The sequence below is a fragment of the Hyla sarda genome, chromosome 7, assembly GCF_029499605.1.
Source record: "Hyla sarda isolate aHylSar1 chromosome 7, aHylSar1.hap1, whole genome shotgun sequence".
NCBI classification, from domain to species: domain Eukaryota; kingdom Metazoa; phylum Chordata; class Amphibia; order Anura; family Hylidae; genus Hyla; species Hyla sarda.
The window spans coordinates 85,510,489-85,534,428 of NC_079195.1; the positions used below are offsets into that span (position 1 = coordinate 85,510,489).

Below are 23,940 nucleotides of genomic sequence, written 5' to 3' on the forward strand. Positions count from 1 at the left end.
AGTAGAATGATGTGCTGTACCAAAAAGCTTTCTCTTGGTCTCATCTGTCCACAAGATGTTTTCCCAGAAGGATTTTGGCTTATTTAAGTTCATTTTGGCAAAATGTAGTCTTGCTTTTTAATGTCTCTCTGTCAGCAGTGGGGTCCTCCTGGGTCTCCTGCCGTAGCGTTTTATTTCATTTAAATGTCGACGGATAGTTTGCGCTGACACTGATGCTCCCTCAATTTTTCTCTCCTGTCCATGCCCAGAGAGATTAGCTACAGTGCCATGGGTTGCAAACTTCTTGATAATGTTGCGCACTGTGGACAAAGGCAAATCTAGATCTCTGGAGATGGACTTGTAACCTTGAGATTGCTGATATTTTTCCACAATTTTGGTTCTCAAGTGCTCAGACAGTTTTCTTTTCCTCTTTCTGTTGTCGATGCTTAGTGTGGCACACACAAACGCACAATGTTAAGACTAAGTGAACTTCTCTCCTTTTTATCAGCTTTCAGGTGTGATTTTTTTTTTATTGCCCACACCTGTTACTTGCCACAGGTGAGTTTAAAGGAGCATCACATGCTTGAAACAATTTGGTGTGACATTATGTCCAATTAGCTTTTTTCCTCCCTTTTTTGGTTTAGTTCCAATACACACAAAGAGAATAAACATGTGTATAGCAAAACGTGTTACTGCAATCCTTTTCTGTGAGAAATACTTAATTTTCTTGAAAAATTTCAGGGGTGCAAACATTTACGGCCATAACGGTATATCATGGGTCGGGTGAGCGAACATGACGCAGGCCTGCGGGTCGGGTCCGTGTCATAAACGGGAGATGCCTGCTGCTATCAGCAGCTGACATCTGCCTGTAATGATGGACATCGAAGATTTTAAAAAAGGGGGCGGACAATGCATTTTTGGTTTCGGTTTTCGGACAAGCACAGCCTAAATTTTCGACCCAAAATTTCCCTTTCGGTGCATCCCTAATTTATATGCATCATATCAGAAAAGATTATTATGGTCCCTGTATTTTTAGCCCCTTGGATTTATAAGGGAGTAGATTTTATAAAGACATATTATACATTTTTTGCACCCTAAGTAACCCTCCTTACAAATTATGAAGAAACTGGAAACAAGACACCTGTGGAATGGTGCTGCACACTCCCAAAGTAAGGATCAGAGTAGACCAAAGTAATGGTATAAAGGTTCTCAGCAGAACCGTTTATTGAAACAAAATAAAAAAAACAGGTGATGACGCATTTCAGGCAGAACCCTCCCTTCCTCAGATCATATAAAATATAGATTTTATAAAGGCATACTATACACTCTCTTTTTTTGAATAATAGTGCATTAAGACAGAATAAGTTTTCCGTAATAATGATCAACTATGTATTGTGTGTTCTAAAAACATTTCTAGTAAATAGTTATTGATATTAATGCTTTAAATAACTTTTTTATGTTATAGATTGTTTCTCCAGCTTCTCCACTTCCTTCTCGTTCTTCTTTCTCCAATATCAATTTGCTTCTGCATTTCCCTCTGAAATCCACCTCCAAATGTCTTCCTCCTGTAAATACTTAGGCCCCTTGCACACTACGGAATATCTGCCTGCAGAAATTCCAATCAGAGCTTCCAATGCAGCAACCTCTCGTTGTCTTAAATAAGAATCTGCTGCACTGCGCATACTGCTAAATTTACACATAAAAAATTCAACTGCAGAAATTCAAATTCTGAACTCCGCTTAAAAAATGTATGTTAATGTTCGTTCTTTAGTCAGAATCTGCTCAGAAAGGCAATGCTGTCAATGGGGATAATGCATGTCCAAGCGGTCATAGGGCTATTCATTCTGGTGGAGGCCGCTGCACGCGGAATATACACCTAGAATTTCTCCAGGTCGATATTTTGTGGTTTACACAGGGCATTACTTCTCCAAATTCATTATTGCTTCCAACTCTTATCCTGTTTATTTATTTTTTAATATATATCAGTGCTATTGTATTCTCAACTAGCTGTTTCCTAAATCATATCTAAGCTGTAAAATGGCTGCCCTGGATAAACCTAAATAGTCTGCTTTAGGTCAGTTTCACATGAGTGTATAATAGGCAGTGATTGGCTAAGTGGCAGTATAACAAAGTGGGCCCCGACATCACTCCAGGCCCAAGCATCACGCTGCAGCTCAGGAAGAGGATAACATCCGAGGGTCAGACCAGAGCAGGACACCAGAGGCACCGCGGCACCGCAAGGGGTAAGTAGAGGTTTAATTTTTGTATATACTGTAGAATGGGTATTGTTCCCATCGGATAAACTCTTTAACTGGCATTTTCTCTGTCATTTTAGTCTGATTCTGGCTAAAAACAAGGGCAAAAAAAAAAATGGCCATGAAACTAAAAATTGGCTGAAAAAAGTAAAACTATTGGAATTTTTTTTTTTTTACCAGTTTCTATAAAATAGCTTATTTTTTTCTAAAATGAGTGTTTTTCTTTTTACAGCTACAAAAACAGCCAAAAAACACTGTGTAAACATAGCCTTACACTGAGGGTGAACTGCACCTTAGGCCACTGACATGCTTTGGGTAGTCATAGTATGCTTGTTGCAGGGGGCATCACTTGGCATAAATTATACCATGTGGTCTGTGTATCATCAGAATTATGTTACTTTTCCAATGGTGGAGATGTGCCATGCTACAGTTGTAGTGATTTATTTTTGGTGACTAACACTTTTCAGCTGTTCTGGGGAGCTCCCTTTGTGCTGTTCATTGTAATAGAATGTAGCCTGGGCTAAGTGAAACAAACATGACACATACAGTGATGCCATTTATAGTGTGTTACTGTATATGTTCATTTAAAATTTGCAGCTGGTCAGAGGTCAAATTATAGGAAATTTTTCATGTTATAGAAATTGAAAATAATGGAAATTTAGGGTTAAACCCCTATCCCACCACTACCCTCCTTTCCCATCCCAGTATGTCACACTGCCTAGTAATTTACTTCACCATACACACCCAAAATGTAAAATTTCTATTGGTTCTTTCATAGGCTGTGAATGGGATTCATGAGTTATTTGTAAACATTGATGTCTGGGACCGACCGGGGGACAGGGAGAGTGAGCCCAAAACTGACCCTAAAACCACTCTCCCTGCCTACTTGCCCATCCACCATAACCAGTAGATGGGCAACTGGGCACCGGTCCCTCTCTGATCTAAAGTGCAGGGGCCTAATAAAAACACATACTAATAAAAAGTTGGTCACAAACCAGAAACATAATAGGAAAATAGAACTCTGTAACAGATGAAGCTCAGAGGACACAGATCAGTGAGCAGCACAGGAGACACTATGGATCAGCGGACATGAACAGAGGACTCAGTGGTCATGAACAGAGGACACTATAGATCCGTGGTCGTGAACAGAGGACACTATAGATCAGTAGTCATGTACAAAACTCCAAAGATCTGAAATCAAGAACTAATAAACATAGAGTTCAGAACACCAGACAGGAAAACGGATAAATCAACAGACTTTAGGAACAGACAGGAATATAGCATAATACCCCAGAACATCCAGTGGACACAAAGTCCCCATGGACCAGAAACAGGGATCTATCGCCAATCAGGAATATTCACATTCCCTATGCAAACCTCCAGTAGACACAAAGTTCCCTTGGACAGGTAATAGGGATGCCTAGATACACAGAATATATTTATAGAACACTGTTCACACTGAACACAAGACAGGAATAATCACAATCCCTTCAGAACACCTCCAGTAGACAAGGAGTCCCATGGAGCGGTAACAGGAATGCCTAGATACACAGGATATATTTATTGCCTGATGAAAGGGCCAACCCGGCCCTGAAACACGTTGTATGCACTTAATAAATTGTTATAAGTTAATATTGTGGCTCCTACTTGGTTCGTGAGAGAATTGGCAGCGCGGGAATACTTCCAAACCATCCCATCCTGCTTGTTCCGGTAACAGGATATATTTATAGAACACTGTTCACACTGAGCACAAGACAGGAAAAGCAATCCCTAGAACACCTCCAGTAGACAAGGAGTCCCCATGAAACGGTAACAGGGATGCAAGCATAGGACACTGTTCACACTGGACACACAAACTGGACACTCCACTATAGGAGTAGCCATTAATAATAAATCCAAATAGACTACTGGCCAGCGGCACACTCCACTGTGTGGTCAGGATGCTGGCCCAGTAGGAAAACAGAAATATAAAACACAGTACTTCATATAAACGGATACAAGAGAAAACAGTATGAAAAGACACATAGCAGAAAGGATATACAAATCGTAAAACCGACTAAACAATCACAACTTAAAATCCACTAAGAGCATGCCACCTAACATGGCTAAAACCAGAAAATACAAAGTGCATGCTAAAAGAGAGATAGTAGATTAAAAGCTCACATAAGAAGTATTTCACCCAAAGCCTCCATTAGCAGCATAGCCAATATGTTAGCAGCTAGACATCAGAAAGTCCATCAGTAAATGTGGGCTGACTTTAACCCCTTAAGGACGCAGACAATTACATTTTTACGTTTTTGATTTTTCCTCCTCGCCTTCAAAAAATCATCACTCACTTTACCATAAAATGTATGGCGCAATCAAAAAAATAGTATTTGTGTGGGGAAATTAAAAAGAAAACCGCAATTTTGCTAATTTTGGAAGGTTTCGTTTTCACGACGTACAATTTATGGTAAAAATTACATGTGTTATTTATTCTTTGGGTAAATACGATTAAAATGATACCCATGATAACCTACTTTTCTATTACTGTTGTGCTTAAAAAAAATCACCAACTTTTTAACCAAATTAGTACGTTTAAAATCCCCTTATTTTGAAGACCCATAAATTTTTCATTTTTCCGTATAAGCGGCGGTATGAGGGCTCATTTTTTGCGCCGTGATCTGTACTTTTTTATTGATACCATATTTGCTTACATAAACTTTTAATACATTTTTTATAATTTTTTTGGGAATAAAATGTTATAAAAAAAGCAGCTATTTTGGACTTTTTTTTCCGTTCACCGTATGGTCTCATTAACATTATATTTTAATAGTTCAGATATTTACGCACGCGGCGATACCAAATATGTATATGAAATATTTTTTTAACACTTTTTGGGGGTGAAATATGGAAAATGGGACAATTTACGTTTTTATTGGGGGAGGGGGTTTTTCACATTTTTTTTACTTTATTTTTTTACTTTTTTTTACTTTTATTTTTAAACTTTAATAGTCCCCATAGGGGACTATTTATAGCAATCATTCGATTGCTAATCCTGTTCAGTGCTATCGGTCATCTTCTGCTCTGGTCTGCGGGAAGGCAGATCAGAGCAGAAGACTCCCGGAAGGCAGCGGAGGCAGGTGAGGGGACCTCCGTCTGTCGTGCTGGATGATCGGATCACCGCGGCAGCGCTGCGGGCAATGCGATCATCCATTTAAGTGACCGCGATGCTGCAGATGGCGTGATCTGAATTGATCACGGCATCTGAGGGGTTAATGGCTGACATCCGCGGGATCGTGGGTGTCCGCCATTACCGGCGGGTCCCTGGCTGCGATCAACAGCCGGGACCTGCCGCGCATGATCCGGGCATCGCTCCGATGCCCGCAGTTATGCTTAGGACGTAAATGTACGTACTGGTGCGTTAAGTACCACGTCACCAGGATGTACATTTACGTCCTTCGTCGTTAAGGGGTTAAATAGACACACCATAAAGGCTAATGGCTATAAAACAAACCAACTGCAACCAGTGAGTTCTGAGTATAACTTCACAAGAAACAACTTCACTAGAAACAGATTTGTTGCAGAAAGTTCTGCAACTGAAAATCATTTCTATTAATTTGAATGAGGTTGTTTATGCAGTATGTATTGTATATGGATTTCTTTAGGCCCTATTCAGAAAAATAGAGCAGTCGCAAAACTTTCTGTAACAAACGGGAGTTCACCCTAATAATAACTTATTGTTCTGATTATATGTTCTGTTTAGAGACCAGTCATAACATTAAAATATTGTGTATGCCCTTCTCCTACTTCCAAAACAACTCAAGGCATACACTGCACAATACCACTGAATGTGTCCAGTCATATCTGGCACTAAGACAATACAGTAGCATCAGATCTTTTAAAGGGGTTATCAGTATTAGTAAAAACAGAGCTGATTTCTTCCAAAACAGTGCCACGTCTGTCCCCAGGTTATGTATAGTATAACAGCTCCGTTCCATAGAAGTGAATGGAGCCCTTCGGTGGGATAGGACCAGACAGACTAATCTACTCTCTCCATGCGCATCAGTGAGCCTTGGCTGCTCAGGACCCCGATACTGATTCACCAATTGCCCTTTCTTGGACCACTTTGATGCTAACCACTACGTATAAGCCACACTCCACAAGATCTACAATTTAAGAGCTGCATCTCATTTGTCTTACATCACAATATGGACCCTGTCAAGGTTGCTCAGATTTTTATGCTTCCTGCTTCCAACACATCAATTGGTTATTCACTTGCTTCCTGATATATCCTTCTCTTAGACAGGTCCCATTGTACCATGATAATCAATATGTATGGCATATACTGTATGTCTTATAGATGCAAGTTCCACCTCTGGGATCCACACCTGCAAAAAAGAATAGGGGTCTCCTGAACCTGCTCAGGTGAATGCCTATTTGGGGGAGAATTAAAGAAGAGGCATGAATGAAGTGTATAAGCATTAGGAAATCTCAAATGAATCCATGTTAGCTCATGCATTTGTATAGGACATCAGTTTGGGAGATCCCAGTTCTTGGAACTCCACCAAACTAAATGTCTGACGTGTTGTATTTATGTATCAGAAAATAATGAGCTGGAGGAGCTCTTTACATGTACATCTTCAGTACATCATTTTTTTTTTTACTGTTTTTGTAGTCTTTTTCTTTTTTCCATATAACATGACCTAGTTGATGGACAGCAGTTGGTAAAATGAAATTTTCATCTGGATTAACAGCCTTTGGATAAACCAGTTACCTCTCCATGCATATTAGAAGGGTTTATTGGTCTAGCGTTACGTATATGCTGGCATCTGGATAAACCATGCAGAGATTAACCAGGCTCAGCATCGTGACAGTATACCCATCCTTGATGAAAACTGGAATAGTCTAAGCCCCGCATATCATGTGATGGTTGGATGAAATGTTTTTTTAGGTCACGTTTCCAGATTTTGTAAACAAATTCCTATTCGGAGAATAACAAAACCGCCATAAAATATTTTCCCTTCCCTGCTTCTTGTATTGCGATACAGGTTATTCTTTGCATGTCGTTCTTGTATTAGCGCTTGCTATAATGATTTTTAATTTTCTTCTGTGTACATTCCATTAATAGCTCCTGCTTCGGGGCCAACGTACTGCTATTTATGTGCACGCAATGAATATTGAGAAGCTGCAGATGCTATGGACTCAGGTGGTAATAGATGTTAAGGTGATCAAAGGAGGCCTCAATACACCTCATTAATCCATAGGCATCAGTGGATAGATCATCCCAATTATTTATAGAATTTTGCAGATTTCTATTCTCGCTTTCATATCCGGAATATTTTTTTTCTCTCTGCAGGACTGAGTTACAATGGGTGTTTATGTGTACGTTCTTCCGAGACAAAAAACAGCTTCATTCCACCCCCCTTTATGAATTTCTTGTCATTCTGGAGGAGGGGGGCTGCATCCAATACACACAGTGTTAATAAAACCCTCCCGTCACATTGTGTTCTGCATAATGCAGCTCAGGGAATATGTGACTCTGTTTTCTTTTTATTTGCCCTATATTTTGCCTGTATCATCATCAGCTATATAGCAGTGGGGGCTGGTTTGTATCTTGGGTTCTGAGACCTATACAAGGACACATTTTGGTCCTAAACTGATGACAAAAGTGCCTGTCTTTAGCTTCCAGCTCCTGGATTGGGAAGCAGATTGTGATGCTGGGTCTATGCATGTGCAGCTCCACATGACTGTTCCTCTGCATAGAGCATCATTAGGAGCAATCCCCCTTTACTGGGATCACTTAGACACTTCCAGCTGGTAGCAGGGGAATACAGCAGTCAACCAGCACACTCTGATTCAGCTGTCTTTCTCATTGTACTTATGCATAACAATGACTGGGAACGCTCCAGGTAGAGGAAGGGATGTGAGCACTGGATATATGCACGGTTCCTCATCCTGAGCCTGCGTACTGGGCTTTCAGCTCTGTCTCTCCATTTGTTGGAGTCTTCCCTGTCAAGCTGGATAGAAGGTGCATAAGGGTATACCACCTTTTTCAAGGGACCGTTGTTACATGGGATATTCTCTCTCATAATGGCTCATGCAGCATCCCAGTTAAAGAAAAACAGGGATCTTGAAATCAATGCAGAGGAAGATGCTAAGGAGAAAAGGAGGCACAGGAAACGCTCCAGGGATCGGAAGAAAAAGGTATTATTTCTGTATATGACAGATGGATGGCTGTATGTTGATTTCACATGTGTAGAACCAGTCTTAGCATGGCATGGAGAGAAAAGCACATTTCACACTGTTATGGACTACTGCAGAGATGATGCAGGAGGTGTGTGCTGTACACACATGTCAGCCTTCCTCGTAGGGTTAGAAAGAATCTGAATCCCACTCCTATAGCTTGTTGTTTGCCTTTAAACATCTTTCTATAATATGTTATGCATTGGCTGATATAATGAAATTAGTCGCTCTCTTCTGTTCCGAAAACAAAATATATGTATGACTGTCTATATATATATATATATATATATATATTTATATATATATATACAATCAGTGATCAGGTTTCATAACTTAAACACTGCGCTATTCTACCACTGTTGGGACCTCATTGTGAATCGTTCATTATGACAATATGATCGCACTTGTATATGGTGACGTAAAATGTTTGACACTATTGCTAAATTAATAATTGCACACAGCTCCTATAAGATAAAGCATTTTCTTCTGCATTTCTCTTGATGTCAGGATCCCTGCCTGGGACAAAGGGCTATTAAAATGCATGTTCCTATAGAGGATTGTGTAGGCAGAGGGGAGACTCCGTCCTCCAATTCGGTAGATGAGGCCCAGCAGCGTTTTCACTCTCATCACATGTAATTAATATATATTGACCAGGAGGCCCGAGATGAAGCCCAGCCGCTTTGCTGCTATAGGTTTTTCCTTTCTTTCTTTTTTATGATCCTTTGTGGTATTCCCTGAAGGACAGATAATTCTAATTTACTCAGAGCATTGATGCATGAGCTGCTTCAATGACATGTAGATTTGCTGCAGTAAGTGTGCATCCCCCCTGTTGTAGCACATAAGGCATCACACCACTTGGCTACCGTCTTTACACACTATTACATCAACAAATCCCTCATAGGAAACCATTGCCTATTGTTGTAGGTGACATAACAGAGAGGCTCAAGGTGCTGTCACTGCTGAGGATGCTCCCAGGTTTCCTCATAACCTCTATTCTACATAACTGCATTGATCACAGTAATGGGTATATGTGACATTACTTGTCAACCTTGGCTGATCATTGTGGTGGACCGGCCATTGTGTTCTCAGTGCCCTTAGCATTTCTGTGTATGATCCGGATGTTTATTGACCAGGCAGAAAATAGCATTGAAGAGACAATTGGCATAGCATCAGGATGTCAAGGAAATGCTAGACTAAATAGAAATTCAGGGACGACCACTGTTTTTACGTATCAATATCGGAGACTATGATCGATATTGGTTTCTGTTGATGTGATATCATATATACCTTGGGATGTATACAGGGATGTAGTACAAAAATATGCCAGAGAGTAACTATAAGCTTCAGCAATTGTCTGGGCACCTCCAAGGGATGAAACTGACTCCTGGCCAAATACCTTGGCATATAGGACACTGTTTGGGCTTTCAGGTAAAAGTACTGTATCTTATTACATTCTGATCATTCTAAAGTTCCCATTGCTCAGCTACGCAGTAGTGAAAAGTACCCTCATTGCACTTCTGCCACCTCCTTCTGCAGTAAATGGTCTGCTCACACTGTGCCCCCCTAATGTCAGTCTTTTGAGTCATTATTATCAATTAGTAAACTTGGAAGCCGAATGACAATAGCAGTAACATACGTTGGGGTCACAGCTAAGATTTAAAGAGTCTTCATCCATTCTTCAGGCTTCTGTCTATTACCATAAGACCACCTCCTCAGTATAGAGGGGGAGTGAGGACTGAAAGGGTATACATTGTACTGTGTATTGCCTTTGTCTTTCCAGCAGAGCTTTGATCATGTGCCTGGCTTGAATGATTGTATGTGAGGCCTACAGACAATGCACAATAAAACTTCATCCTACTCGAAGTCATAGAGGCCCATTAGCATGCTCAATAATCTACATTTTCTTAATGTTGTCACTTCACAATATGGTGCTTGCATTGTATTTGTCAGTGATGTTATGGTTAAAATCTAGAAAGCCATATATGTCATTAAATTGTAAGTTATGCAAACATGGTATAGCATATTTTAAAAGAAAAAAGAGAAAAAAGGACTTTGGGTGCATTAAATCCTCCAGTATAATCTTTAGGGCTTATATTGATATCCTGTATAGTGCATGTATAACATTATCTTATGATGCAGTGCTGTATTTATCTCTCTGAAGACTTTTGGAGTCAATGAAGACAGACTCATGGTCATACTAATGGAATGCAATCAATCTAATGTTTCAAATGTATAAAGTGGAAAGTTTAAGTCCATTACAAGGACATTTATGTTTGTGTAAAGCAAAGGGTGTGGTTTGCCGTAATGGACAAGTCAGCCGTTCTGTTTCCTGCAGTAAGTCAATTCAACCCAAAGAAGTGTAGTCTGCCTATGCTTGTTACTGTCCTTCAGGGACACCGCAACTCTCTATGTCATGGTGTGTGGGTAGTGTAATCTACATTTACGATGTTTACATACTACCAGAACACATAGGGTTTTTTTTTTGGTAAATATAGCATAATCCAAGGAGGTGAGTGAGCGTTGATAAGAGAAGCCTATGGACAGTCACAGAAGTCTATAGCAATTAGGGATCGACCGATTATTGGTATGGCCCATATTATCGGCAGATAATCACGATTTTGGGCATTATCGGTATCGGCAATTACCTTGCCGATAAGCCGATAATGCCCCGCCCCCCACACCACCCCCACCGCACTGCGACCGCCTAACAAACCCCCCACCCAGACCCACCGCGACCGCCCCCCCGACCCGCCGCACCGCGTCGCACCCCCCACCGCCCCGGCCCCATTGCCTCCCCCATCCCCGGTTTTATAATTACCTGTTCCCGGAGCCCATGCTACTTCTTGCTCCTGCTGCGTCCTGCGTTACGCTGTGTGCAATGACGAGTGACATGACGTGCGCGACGTGACGTCACCGTCATTGCGCACAGTGACAGTTCAGGAGGACGCCACCGGAGCCAGATGTGGAGTGGACCCCGGGAACAGGTAATTATAAAACCGGGGATGGGGGAGGCAGTGGGGCCGGTGTGGTGCGGGGGGTCGGTCGCGGTGCGGCGGGGTGGGTGCGGTGCGGCGGCGGTCGCGGTGCGGCACAGCAGGGGGAACGGTGGCGGTGATAGGTCTCAGGACCCCCGGACAGGCAGGGGGAGAGAAGCGGGTGGCGGCGGCCTATGGCACCGCAAAAAGCCACTGCAGTGCGTTGATTTAAAGCGCCCGCTTTAAATCAATGATCTGCAGTGGTGTCGCGGGGGGATAAATAGCCGATAAATTATACCGGAATATTGGTATAAGTTATCGGCTATCGGCCCTAACCTCCACCGATTATCGGTATCGGCCCTAAAAAAAAACTATATCGGTCGATCACTAATAGCAATACATGTTTCTGTAAGTGATTACTGGGTTGTCCGGAATGATAGGGACTAGGGTACTACCTCACTGATCTCCCCCTTCTCATACTGGATTCCCAATGATCTCCTGGTCCCATCGCGACATACAAGAAATGGCTGGAAAGGGTCACTAGTGGTCAGTGAATTGATTTCCTGTGTGTTGAAATGGAACCAGGAAGTTAAGATCTGCAAGGCCACAGTGGACATTGGAATGGCAGTGGAAGAGGATCAATCAAGTGAGTAATAATTAATATAAAGCAATATATGGGTGGAGGGGGGGGGCACATTTTGATCAAAAAGTGTGCTAAGAGCCTCCATGTTTTGACCAAGAGTGCTGCTGCAACCTTCTTCTTTGTATACTTTGTATTTGCCACAGCAACGTGCACCCGTGTCCGTTGTGCCGGCTATTTTTCTTATAGTTTTGGCTGTGTAAGGTTTTTTACTTTAAATAAGATTTCCCCTGGAGAAGCCCTTTAACAGTATACTGTATGCTTGTGAATTCAAAGATGAATGTGCAACATGATAAAACTTAGGCTTCATTTACATGCCCTTTACTTTGCATTCATCGTATAGGAATATTCCAGGAAATACACCAAACACATCCATAAATTCGGCACACCACGTGTTGCATTTAGTTATGTTCCCAAGTCCTTTAAAGAATGAATAAAGCACTGGCCGTGTAAGCACAGTGGTCTCCATTCATTTGGGGTTACAATTTTCCTGCATTCTCTGGATAGGAGGGGATACCATCGTTTGGACCCTCTGATCCGTTACTAATGGGAATAACATTCTGAAATGAGAAAACTTCTTCTAACTGAGCCTAATATGATATATATATATATATATATATATATATTTATTTATTTGTTATACACGATTTTAGATTTAGAAATGTGAACTTCACTAGCATAGCGTAGTCATAGTAGTCATAGTCTAGCATAGTCTACATGATTTCTCTACAGAACACTGGTTGCAGGTGAATACAATTCAGAAACAATATAATAATACAATAAAGTAAACTGTACATGGAATAGGTTATGTAGATTTCAGTCAGCCCATTCTTAAGGACAAGGGAAACACCAGCCACATGTCAGATCATTCAGATGTGCTCATGGGATTAGTCACTGATGAGATCGTGTGTAAATGTCATCTTATCTGCTCGGGGACAGCTTCGGCCCTGGATCTGTCTTGTTGCTGTGGCATTGTCTACATTCTCAGGTGTATATGCTGTAATTTATTTTATTTTTTGCTCCTTCTATCTAAATGATTGACCTCTGGAATACAAATCTGTTAGAATTGGCACCTTCACCCTATAGAATAGATAAAACCAAGGAATGTCCCAGAAATGACTATAAGACTATAATGACCATGTAAAGGTTAAGATGTGGCAGCATACAGTATATAGGTGACTAATTAGGTGAACATAATATTTACATAGCTTGTGGAATATATGGCACTTGGAATGACCTCTAAGTACCGTATTTTTCGTCATATAAGACGCTCCAGCATATAAAACGCACCTCATTTTATAGGATAAAAATCTAGAAAATAAAGATTCTGAACCAAATACAATGTAAAGTATAGGACAGTCATCTTCAACCTGCAGACCTTCAGATGTTGCAAAACTACAACTCCCAGCATGCTGGGAGTTGTAGTTTTGCAACATCTGGAGGTCTGCAGGTTGAAGACCACTGGTATAGGAGGTAGTTCTCACGTTTCCCCGCTGCTCCGGACCCATCACCGCTGCCCTGGATGTTGCCCTCCATCGCTGTTGCCGCATTCCCGGGGTGTCCCCGTCGCTCCGGAACGTCTCTGCTGCCCAGTATCCTCGCTCTCCGTCGCCGCCATGACGTCGCTACGCACGCCACTCCTATTGGATGACGGGACGGCATGCGCAATGATGTGATGATGATGAAGGAGAGCGCCGGCCATGCAGGGAATCCTAGCACGGAGCGGACATCGAGGAGGCAGGTCCCTCCCGGTGTCCTGTAAGCTGTTCGGGACGCCGCGATTTCACCGCGGTGGTCCCGAACAGCCCAACTGAACATCCAGGTTAGTGTTATTTTCGCTTCAGACGCGGCGGTCAGCTTTGAACGCCACATCTGAAGGGTTAATACATGGTATCACCGCGATCGGTTATGTCCTGTATTAGCCGCAGGTCCCGGCCGTTGATGGCCACAGGGACCGCCGCGATAGGTGTGTATTCGCCTAATAAGACGCACCAAAGAAAAAGTGCGTCTGATACGGCGAAAAATACGATCGGTTTCCGTGGGGAATTATCCATAATGCAGCATAGGAGGCTTTCATCATTGGAGCAGAGTCTGCACAGCCATTTATTCAATACAGTTATTTCATGCATATGCTCTTATAGAAAATATGCACGCTATTAGATAGTAATGAAGGATTATTGGCATTCTATACAGTAAAGTGATCTTGAACAGTCATCAATATAACTAATGTTGCAAAATGTAGCTAGGTTGTAAGAATCAAGACTTTTCTGCAGTATCATTGATCCCAGGAACAACCATAGATTTTGCAATGCATGAAAACAATAGTGAACATCTGGACTTGCCAATAAAGAGATATGGCAATGCGAATAGTATGAGTTCACAATAATCCCATATGGTCCTACAGACTGTTTATTTTATATACCATTGATTTCTATTTAATTATAACACTGTTATATTTCCAAATAAGCTCGTACTGTGAGGCTACTTAATATACATTAGGCCTGTAGGATAGATAAAAGGTCTAGGGACCATGCCATTGTACACACGACTCAACTGATGCCTTCCCCTATACTGCACAGAAATCTTGGGTCAAATAACATTAACCCCTAACTGAAAATCTAGTGGAAGGAATATTTATGTGTGACAGATAAAATGCTCCAAAGTGATTTTTACAATGTGGATTTAGACAAGAGGGCCAGATGCTACCAGCAAAGGCTTTTGTTCCCTTCAGCAAGCCCCATAATTATTGTGGTACCATACTTAGTTTATGGATGTATATAGGGCCAGTTGATAGTTCAGTATATCATCACCTCCTTAAGCCATAATGAACTTAGTAGCCCATGAAAAATATATAAAAATAGCTCCCCAAGCATTTTGCTGGAGGTGGTTAACGCTTAGAATAGAAATGAGGCAAAGTATCATGCATATAACAAACATGCTCTTGTTTTACATATTGTGCATATTTGATGTAGGAAAAATAGGCTGGAAATTGTTTTTAATATTTAAATAGGTTGTCCAGCACTGGAAAAAATGTTAGGGGCTCAGATTGGGCTAAAAAAATGATACACACCTAACCAATGCCCTGACGCTGCCATGGCCCCCAATTCGTGCTGATCAGAGTGCTTCCGTGTGATATTTTGAGACACAGGAAATGCTCACTAGTCAGCCAGTGGGGGCAGGTCACATTTACAGCCAGCAATTGGCTGAGTAGACATTTCTTGCACTGATCAGCAGAGCATGGCACCATTGGAGCAGCAGCAGGAGGGGGGGATGGGTTGAGGGGGGTGGGGGTAGTTAGGCACATGATTATTACTTTTTTTTTTTTTAAGCCAATCTAAATAAATAAATACATTTTTTGCAACCCTGAACAAACTTTTTAAAGGTGACCTGTTTCAAAAAAAAAAAAAAAGATGTTACTATTGTTAAATAGAGTGCACTGATCAAATACATTTTGTTGCAGTTCTTGATATGCCCTTTTATGCCCAAGCTATTTGGGTTTAAAGTTTGACAGACCACTCAGGAAATCAGTCAGATGGACGTGAACTTAAAGGGGTGGTCCAGAGAAAAGCAATACAGCACTGGGGTGTCTTTGGCGCTCCTATATAGAATGAATGGAGAGCGTGCCGTCTGTCTGCACATGCATCTCTTAGAGAGCCGGGGCACATTCAGAAAATCCCCCGCAAATCAGAAAATCAGACACTTATCCTCTATTCCAGGGGTCAAGTCCTGGGAAAAAAAAGTGCAGGAACTAACCCAAGATTTCCACCCAAGGGCTGGCCTTGCAGAACTCCTAATAGGAATGGTGTTCCTGCTCTGGAAAAAGTGCAGGAACTCAGTTCCCTCGCGTTCCTGCAGGACTTGAGCCCTGCTGTATTCCCTGTATTTTGATAGGGGGACACATTAAAAGACATACACACTAGAGCTGCAGCGATTAATCGATAAAATCGGATAAATTTGATAACGGGATTCGTTGTCGACGAATCCCGTTATCGAATAATCGCCCGATTCGTTGTCCGCAGCCAGGAGGCTGCTGCAGTCAGGCGCAAGTCCCGAAAATCCCGCAGCAGCCTCAGTGACAGTGAATCACTGTGGAAATGTATCGCCCGACGCCCAGGACATGCAGTTCCGGGTGCCAGGCAGGTGAATTCTTCAGGCATTTAGCCCTGCTTCGGGCAAGCAGGGCCAAATGCCTGAGGAATTCACATATAACAGGGCAATCGGTTTTGCCCTTTAACTAAACTCCTATAGGCTACAGCTGTGCGCTGCAGCCTATAGCGAGCCGCACAGGAGTTGTATAATGACACGGAGCATCAGAGGGGGATGGGGGGAATATGATGAAAGAGAGGGCATCAGAGGGGGGCATAATGACACGGGGCATCAGATGGGGGGAATATAATGAAAGAGGGGGCATCAGAGGGGGGGGGAATATAATGACACAGGAGTCATTAGAGAAGGAGGGGTATAATGGCACAGGGAGCATCAGGAGGGGGAATATAATGACACAGAGAGTATTAGAGTTTTTCTTTTGAAATGATCAGTTGGACAACTCAGAATGTTCTACAAATACAAATAATGTGTTGTTAGTTTATTTTATGTAGCAAGTGCAGAATAAGTTGCCAATTGTATATAGAAATGTTATGTGTTGCTTTACCTATTAGTAATGTTTTGTTACTTTACCAACCTCTGCTAAGCCCTACTTACCTTATCTCTTCAAGCAGGTGTAGATATTAAGATTTCCCAATGAGCAGATATATGATCAACAATTTATTATTGAAGATTTAGATGGATGGCAACTTATCTGCAAGTGTATTTTGTTACAATCATCATTGGGCTGGTTTAACATAGCCACAATACAACCCTATTTTACAGTGCATATTACAGCTACAATGCCCAAACCCCCATAATGTATTGCTTTCTTGGTTGGTACTAGTGTATACATAAACATGCCCCGCTATCGCCTGATCCTTACCAGGGCAATAATCTTCCGATAATATTCTCATCTCCCAATGTTATTCCTTACACACAGGATAAAGAACAACAAGTTAGTCAGTGGGGGTCTGACCGCCGGGATACAGTAACTAAAACGAGGGAAGGTTGTTACCCCTGGATAACTTTGGGAAATGGGAATTCCAGTTTAAGCTGACCATACAATTTATATAACAGCTGAACTCACCTTTAGCAAACAGCTATTCTTCCCGACTTCCCTACACACATATGCATGCTCGGCTCAGCCCTCCGTCTTCAGATTATTTTAGGGGACAGAGGGATCCGGCACATTAAAAATTAACAGCCCAAACCATTTATTTTCCCCCAACATTATCCATTGGGAAAAAGTCAGGAAACTGTGGATATGAGCAGCCATGCCTCTTACTTCTGTATCTTACATAGTAACATAGTTCTTAAGGTTGAAAAAAGACCAGAGTCCATCAAGTTCAACCTATAACCCTAATAAGTCCCTATTGAGTTGAGTTGATCCAGAGGAAGGCATCTGCATTCTGAATTCTACATCTTCATTCTGTACACCATCAGCCATTTCTAACAGAGACTACTCCAGGGGTCTAACCAGAGCAAAGGTAAAACTACAAAATCCCTTAGATTCAGTCACTGGTTCAGCCCACAGTGAAATCCAATATCGACACATCAGTTTCCTTATCGGGTTTGTTTGTGGCAGTAATGCTTAATTTCTCCCATGGTGGTCCAGCAGAGAAATCGAACACTGGGTTTTCCTTCAGATTACAGCTGATCACTGGAAGTCCCAGTTGCCATATAACCTTTCAGAAACCTATACACACGCAGAGAAGACATTATCCCTCATCTATGGAATTGTATTATTAAATGTGAGTGTATGTGTTTCTTCACATTTGATTATAAAAATAACAACGCTTCACAGAAGAAGTAGTGGACGGAACACTCACCATATACAGTGGGGGGAAAAAGTATTTAGTCAGTCACCAATTGTGCAAGTTCTCCCACTTAAAAAGATCAGAGAGGGCAAACAATGACTTGAATGTTTTATAGGGATATCCAGACACATTAAGCAAAATAAGCTGTGTATGCAACTGATGGTATTCACACGTCCATTAAAGGCCATACATGAATAACAACAATTTACAGAAGAAGTAGTGGACGGAACACTAACCATATATATTTTGCGTTAAAAAGCACTTCTTTATTGTATCTTCAATGAAGCTCTAAGATGTCCTGTCGTTTCATGTATGGAGTTTTGAAGATACAATAAAGAAGTGCTTTTTAACGCAACATACAGTGGGGCAAATAAGTATTTAGTCAGCCACCAATTGTGCAAGTTCTTCCAGTTAAAAAGATAAGAGAGACCTGTAATTTTCATCATAGGTATACCTCAACTATGAGAGACATAATGAGAAAAAAAAAATCTGTAAAATCACATTGTCTGATTTTTAAAGAATTTGTTTTCTGTAAGTCTTCACAAGGGTTTTCACACACTGATGCTGTTATTTTGGCCCATTCCTCCATGCAGATCTTCTCAAGAGAAGTGATATTTTGGGGCTGTCGCTGGGCAACACAGACTTTCAACTCCTTCCAAAGGTTTTCTATGGGGTTGAGATCTGGAGACTGGCTAGGCCACTCCAGGACCTTGAAATGCTTCTTACGAAGCCACTCCTTCATTCCCGGGCGGTGTGTTTGGGATCATTGTCATGCTGAAAGACCCAGCCATGTTTCATCTTCAATGCCCCTGCTGATGGAAGGAGGTTTTCACTCAAAATCTCACGATACATGGCCCCATTCATTCTTTCCTTTACACTGATCAGTCGTCCTGGTCCATTAGCAGAAAAACAGCCCCAAAGTATGATGTTTCCACCCCCCCATGCTTCAGCATTCTTTCCCCTCCAAACCTAACGAGTTGAGTTTTTACCAAAAAGTTCTACTTTGGTTTCATATGACCATATGACATTCTCCCAATACTCTTCCGGATCATGCAAATGCTCTCTAGCAAACTTCAGATGGGCCAAGACATGTACTGGCTTAAGCAGGAGGACACGTCTGGCACTGCATAATTCGAGTCCCTGGCGCCGTAGTGTGTTACTGATTGTAGCCTTTGATACTTTGGTCCCAGCTCTCTGCATGTCATTCAATAGGTCCCCCCGTGTGGTTCTGGGATTTTTGGTCACTGTTCTTGTGATCATTTTGACACCACGGGGTGATATCTTGTGTGGAGCCCCAGATCGAGGGATATTATCAGGGGTCTTGTATGTCTTCCATTTTCTAATAATTGCTCCAACAGATGATTTCTTCACTCCAAGCTGCTTGCCTATTGCAGATTCAGTCTTCCCAGGTCTTCAGTTTTGTTTCTGGTGTCCTTTGACAGCTCTTTGGTCTTGGCCATAGTGGAGTTTGGAGTGTGACTATTTGAGGTTTTGAACAGGTGCCTTTTATACTGATAACGAGTTCAAACTGGTGTCAGAGTCTGTGAGAGACAGAAATCTTGCTTGTTTGTAGGTGACCAAATACTTACTTTTCACCATAATTTGCAAAGAAGTCCTTAAAAAATCAGACAATGTGATTTTATGGATTTTTTTTCTCATTATGTCTCTCATAGTTGAGGTATACCTATGATGAAAATTACAGGTCTCTCTCATCTTTTTAACTGGAAGAACTTGCACAATTTGGTGGCTGACTAAATACTTATTTGCCCTATTGTATGTTGCGTTAAAAGCACTTCTTTATCGTATCTTCAAAACTCCATACATGAAACGACAGGACATCTTAGAGCCTCATTGAATATACAATAAAGAAGTGCTTTTTAACGCAAAATATATATGGTTAGTGTTCCGTCCACTACTTCTTCTGTAAATTGTTGTTATTCATGTATTGCCTTTAATGGACGTGTGAATACCATCAGTTGCATACACAGCTTATTTTGCTTAACGTGTCTGGATATCCCTATAAGACATTCAAGTCATTGTTCGCCCTGCTATAATGCTCTACTAGGTGTTTCTTCTTTGATATTGATCACACAGATCATAAAAATGCTTGACAAGATTTTTGCAGACTATATGGACCTCGATACTTGGTGATATCATGCTTGACTGTAATGTGTGTGAAAACACTTCATCCGAGTGCTAATATAGTGTGTGGGTGTTTTCTACAAATAACTGCTAAGAAGAAAAGATGGAGCTGATAACTTTCCAAAGTATCTGCTTATTGAGGTCACTTTTCTTTCTCTATATTCATTTTTAATTGGACCAGCGGAATGGGCAGGAATCCTGTCTGCAGATTCCAATTACGGAGCTTTAAGTATGTCAATTACCCATGCTGGCAATGCATACAGCAGTGTTTTAACATAGATCATCAGAGTAGTCAATCCATGAAAGGTGGTTTTCACCCTCACTTTGCACTATATTTGGTTATTTTATTCTAAACGCATACCAATGGTATATTTATTGTATATATTATTTTATTTGCATTGAAAATCCACAATAGATTACAATGCAATGTTAGTGCATGTTGGATTTCACATTTCGCTATGCAAAGGTTATTATATAATATGCCAGCAAGCTAGGAACAATAGTTGTGTCTATAACGTCTTGTATATTGACCCCTATGTGTTGTTAAAATACAGGATACTTGCACATGAGGAATTTGGACTGCTAAAATTTCAGGTTGTGCCAACATATTGTCCAAATTCTTCTGAGCAAGTGCCTTGCACGCAGTCCACTTTCTGTTACTAGAGGCTTCTGTAGATCATCCAGGGGACTGCAGGCTGCGTCTCTAATTTTCAATTGACCCTGAGCTGGTGGGCTCAGCCTAACCTCTATAAGGCACATACTGAAAATGGAATCCTACTCTCTTATTTCTGTACAGTACACCCTCAGAAGCAGCAGCAACATGGAGGGCATTATAGAGCAACACAGAAGAGTCTAAGGCTAGGTTTACAAGACCGTTTGCATCCGAACCGTCAAGGGTCCGATTGGCTTTTTTTAATTTTTTTCTTGAGCCGATCAGACCCTGAAATGGCTCGGATGCAAACGGCTACTGCTGGGTCCTGACGGTCCCTATTCACTTGCATGGGGCCCGTCGGTGATCCAGTAATTTGACAGGAAGTTAGCAGAGAAGAAAAATTGTGCTTGCATCATTTTTTTCTCTGCTAGACTTGATGGAACTGCCGATGAAGCTCCATCTAATGGAGCCCCCAGCAGTGTGAACAAAGCCTAAGCTGTGATTTAAATACTGGGGTAAATACTTACAGCAATATTTCTGTCTGTCTAGCAACTCCCCCTATTCTCCCTTTTTACCCCCTCCCCTCCATAGTCCTTTATGGCCAACATGTAAGCTGATTCCTCAGTGGCCTTGAGCTGTTTTTCAGAGTGAATAATGAGTTTAAGAAAGGGGTGCAGGAAAAGAACATGATAGGTGTGAAAATAGTAATTTGTCCTCATAAGATATGTTGCAAAGTTTCTTATATTCACTGCACAAGTGACGTTTGTTGAAACAGTGATCATTAAAGGGGTTGTGCGCTGCCCTGACTTTCGGAGCTCTGCTCACAGCGTCCGGAAGTTCATTACTCCGAACGCTGTGTGCGGGCTCCGGGCGTGACGTCACGCCCGGCCCCTCGCGACGTCTCGCCCGCCCCCTCGTGACGTCTCGCCCACCACGAGGGGGCGGGTGAGACATCATGAGGGGCCGGGCGTGACATCACAGCATTCGGAGTAATGAACTTCCGGACGCTGTGAGCAGAGCTCCGAAATTCAGGGCAGCGCACAACCCCTTTTAACAGGGCCAATAGGGAAGCCATTACACTTGCCTGTTTCTGTAATACTTATCATTTTTAATGAAAAGAGCAGCATGCATACCTGACCTGCTTTTTCCTGGTTCTTGTTGTTCTCCCAATATCTGTGTTTCTGCGAGCGGGAACCTTTACCTATATATCTTAAGTATACATTGTAAATGTGCATAGTTAGAATACCCCTGTAAGTTTTGTTCTTTAAAGGGGTTAACCACCATAAGGTGATTTTAGTACAAACATGGCAGACAGTAATGGAGATGCGCTTGTCTTGGGGCTAAATGGCTATGCTGTGAGATTTCCATAATACTGTGGCTAGCTTTCTGTGAACTGGTATTTCCTGGTTCAGTTTTCTTTTTTTTTTTTTTTTTACTACAAATTCCATAATTCCATTTTCCTCCTTCTCACACATCAGCCACCCCACCCATTGAAACATAAATGAGCTGCATCCATTCAAAAGACCTGTGGTTTTCAATCAGGGTGCCTACAGCTGTTGCATTTGTTGCAGATTGATCTCTCTCCCACCAAGCGATCCCTCCACCCATTGAAGCAGACAGGCTCCCTGTCATCAGCTCACTAGTGAGTCAGGTCTCGGCCACATTGGAGCCTGGGAAAAATCTGGGACAACAGTCATTTTGTATGCTGTTAACTTCTTCAGGACGCAGGGCGTATGGATACGCTCTGCATTCCGAGTCATTAAGGATGCAGGGCGTATCCATACGCCCGTGGAAATTCCGGTCCCCACCGCTAGCCGGTTGGGGACCGGAGCCGGATGCCTGCTGAAATCGTTCAGCAGGCATTGCGGCATATCGCCCAGGGGGGTCATTATGTCCCCCCATGTCAATGGACAATTCAGCCCAGCGATCTGCGGCGGATTCCGGGTCAATCGGGTCTCCAGTGACCCGGTGACCCGGAATTACAGGTTGTTCGGGGCCGTCTCTGACGGCCTCGAACAGCCATAGCCAGCAAAGGTGAGGTGGCACTGGTGCCACCTCACGATCGCCCTGATTCGTCGTCTGGTTTACCGGCCGACCAATCAGGGCACCTGCTGCGGGTGTCACTCCCGCAACCCACTCCGCTCCTCTTCCGGAGGACGTGATCGGGTGCGGGACGTGGACCCCGGCAGCTGGGGACCCCGATCCCCGGCGTCCCTGTTGGGATCGGGACCCCAGGAGCGGCGGCGGCGAGAGACTGACGTAAAGCGGCAGCTTGCAGCAGTTGGAGCTGAGTGATAGCCTCCTGCTGTTGCTTAGCAACAGCTCCTAGCATGCAAAAAGGGCATGCTGGGAGCTGTAGTTATGCAACAGCAGGAGGCAGACCACCACAACTCCCAGCATTCCCTTATGGGCATGCTGGGACTTATAGTTTTGCAACAGCTGGAGGCACATTTTTTCTATGGAAAAGTGTACCTTCAGCTGTCGTATAACTACAACTCCCAGCTTGCACAAACAGCTAAAGTGCATGCTGGGAGTTGTAGTGGTGCATCTGCTGGTTGCATAACTACAACTCCCAGCATGCCCGTTGGCTGTCGGTGACTGCTGAGAGTTGTAGTTTTGCAACAGCTGAAGGCACACTGGTTGTGAAACACTGAGTTAGGTCACAAACTCAGTGATACATAACTAGTGTGCCTACAGCTGTTGCAAAACTAAAGCTCTCAGCATGTACAGTCTGTCAGCGCATGCTGGGAGTTGTAGTTTTGCAACAGCTGGATGTTCCCCCCTCCCCAATGTGAAGGTACAGGGTACACTCACATGGGCGGAGGTTTACAGTAAGTATCCGGCTGCAAGTTTGAGCTGAGGCAAATTTTCTGCCGTAGCTCAAACTGCCAGCGAGAAACTACTGTGAACCCCCGCCCGTGCGACTGTACCCTAAAAACACTACACTACACTAACACACAATAAAATAAAAAGTAAAAAACACTACATATACACATACCCCTACACAGCCCCCCTCACCTCCCCATTAAAAATGAAAAACGTCTATTACGCCACTGTTTCCAAAACGGAGCCTCCAGCTGTTGCAAAACAACTACTCCCAGTATTACCAGACAGCCACTGACTGTCCAGGCATGCTGGGAGTTTTACAACAGCTGGAGGCACCCTGTTT

At 42.5% G+C, this 23,940-nt stretch overlaps 1 protein-coding gene across 4 annotated transcripts in view; it reads left to right on the plus strand.

Moving 5' to 3' along the window:
- The first annotated feature begins 7,830 nt into the window (after positions 1 to 7,830).
- Positions 7,831 to 23,940, plus strand: part of ANK3 (ankyrin 3) — a 332,095-nt gene continuing 315,985 nt past the window's right edge. For 2 of the 4 annotated variants that reach the window (XM_056529885.1, XM_056529884.1), the window contains exon 1: positions 7,836 to 8,420. In XM_056529885.1, coding sequence (XP_056385860.1) covers positions 8,307 to 8,420 — 114 coding nt within the window. In that variant the 5' untranslated portion in view covers positions 7,836 to 8,306. Of the gene's footprint in view, positions 8,421 to 23,940 lie in introns of all 4 variants that reach the window. The other 2 variants (XM_056529886.1, XM_056529883.1) reach the window with 2 other exon arrangements.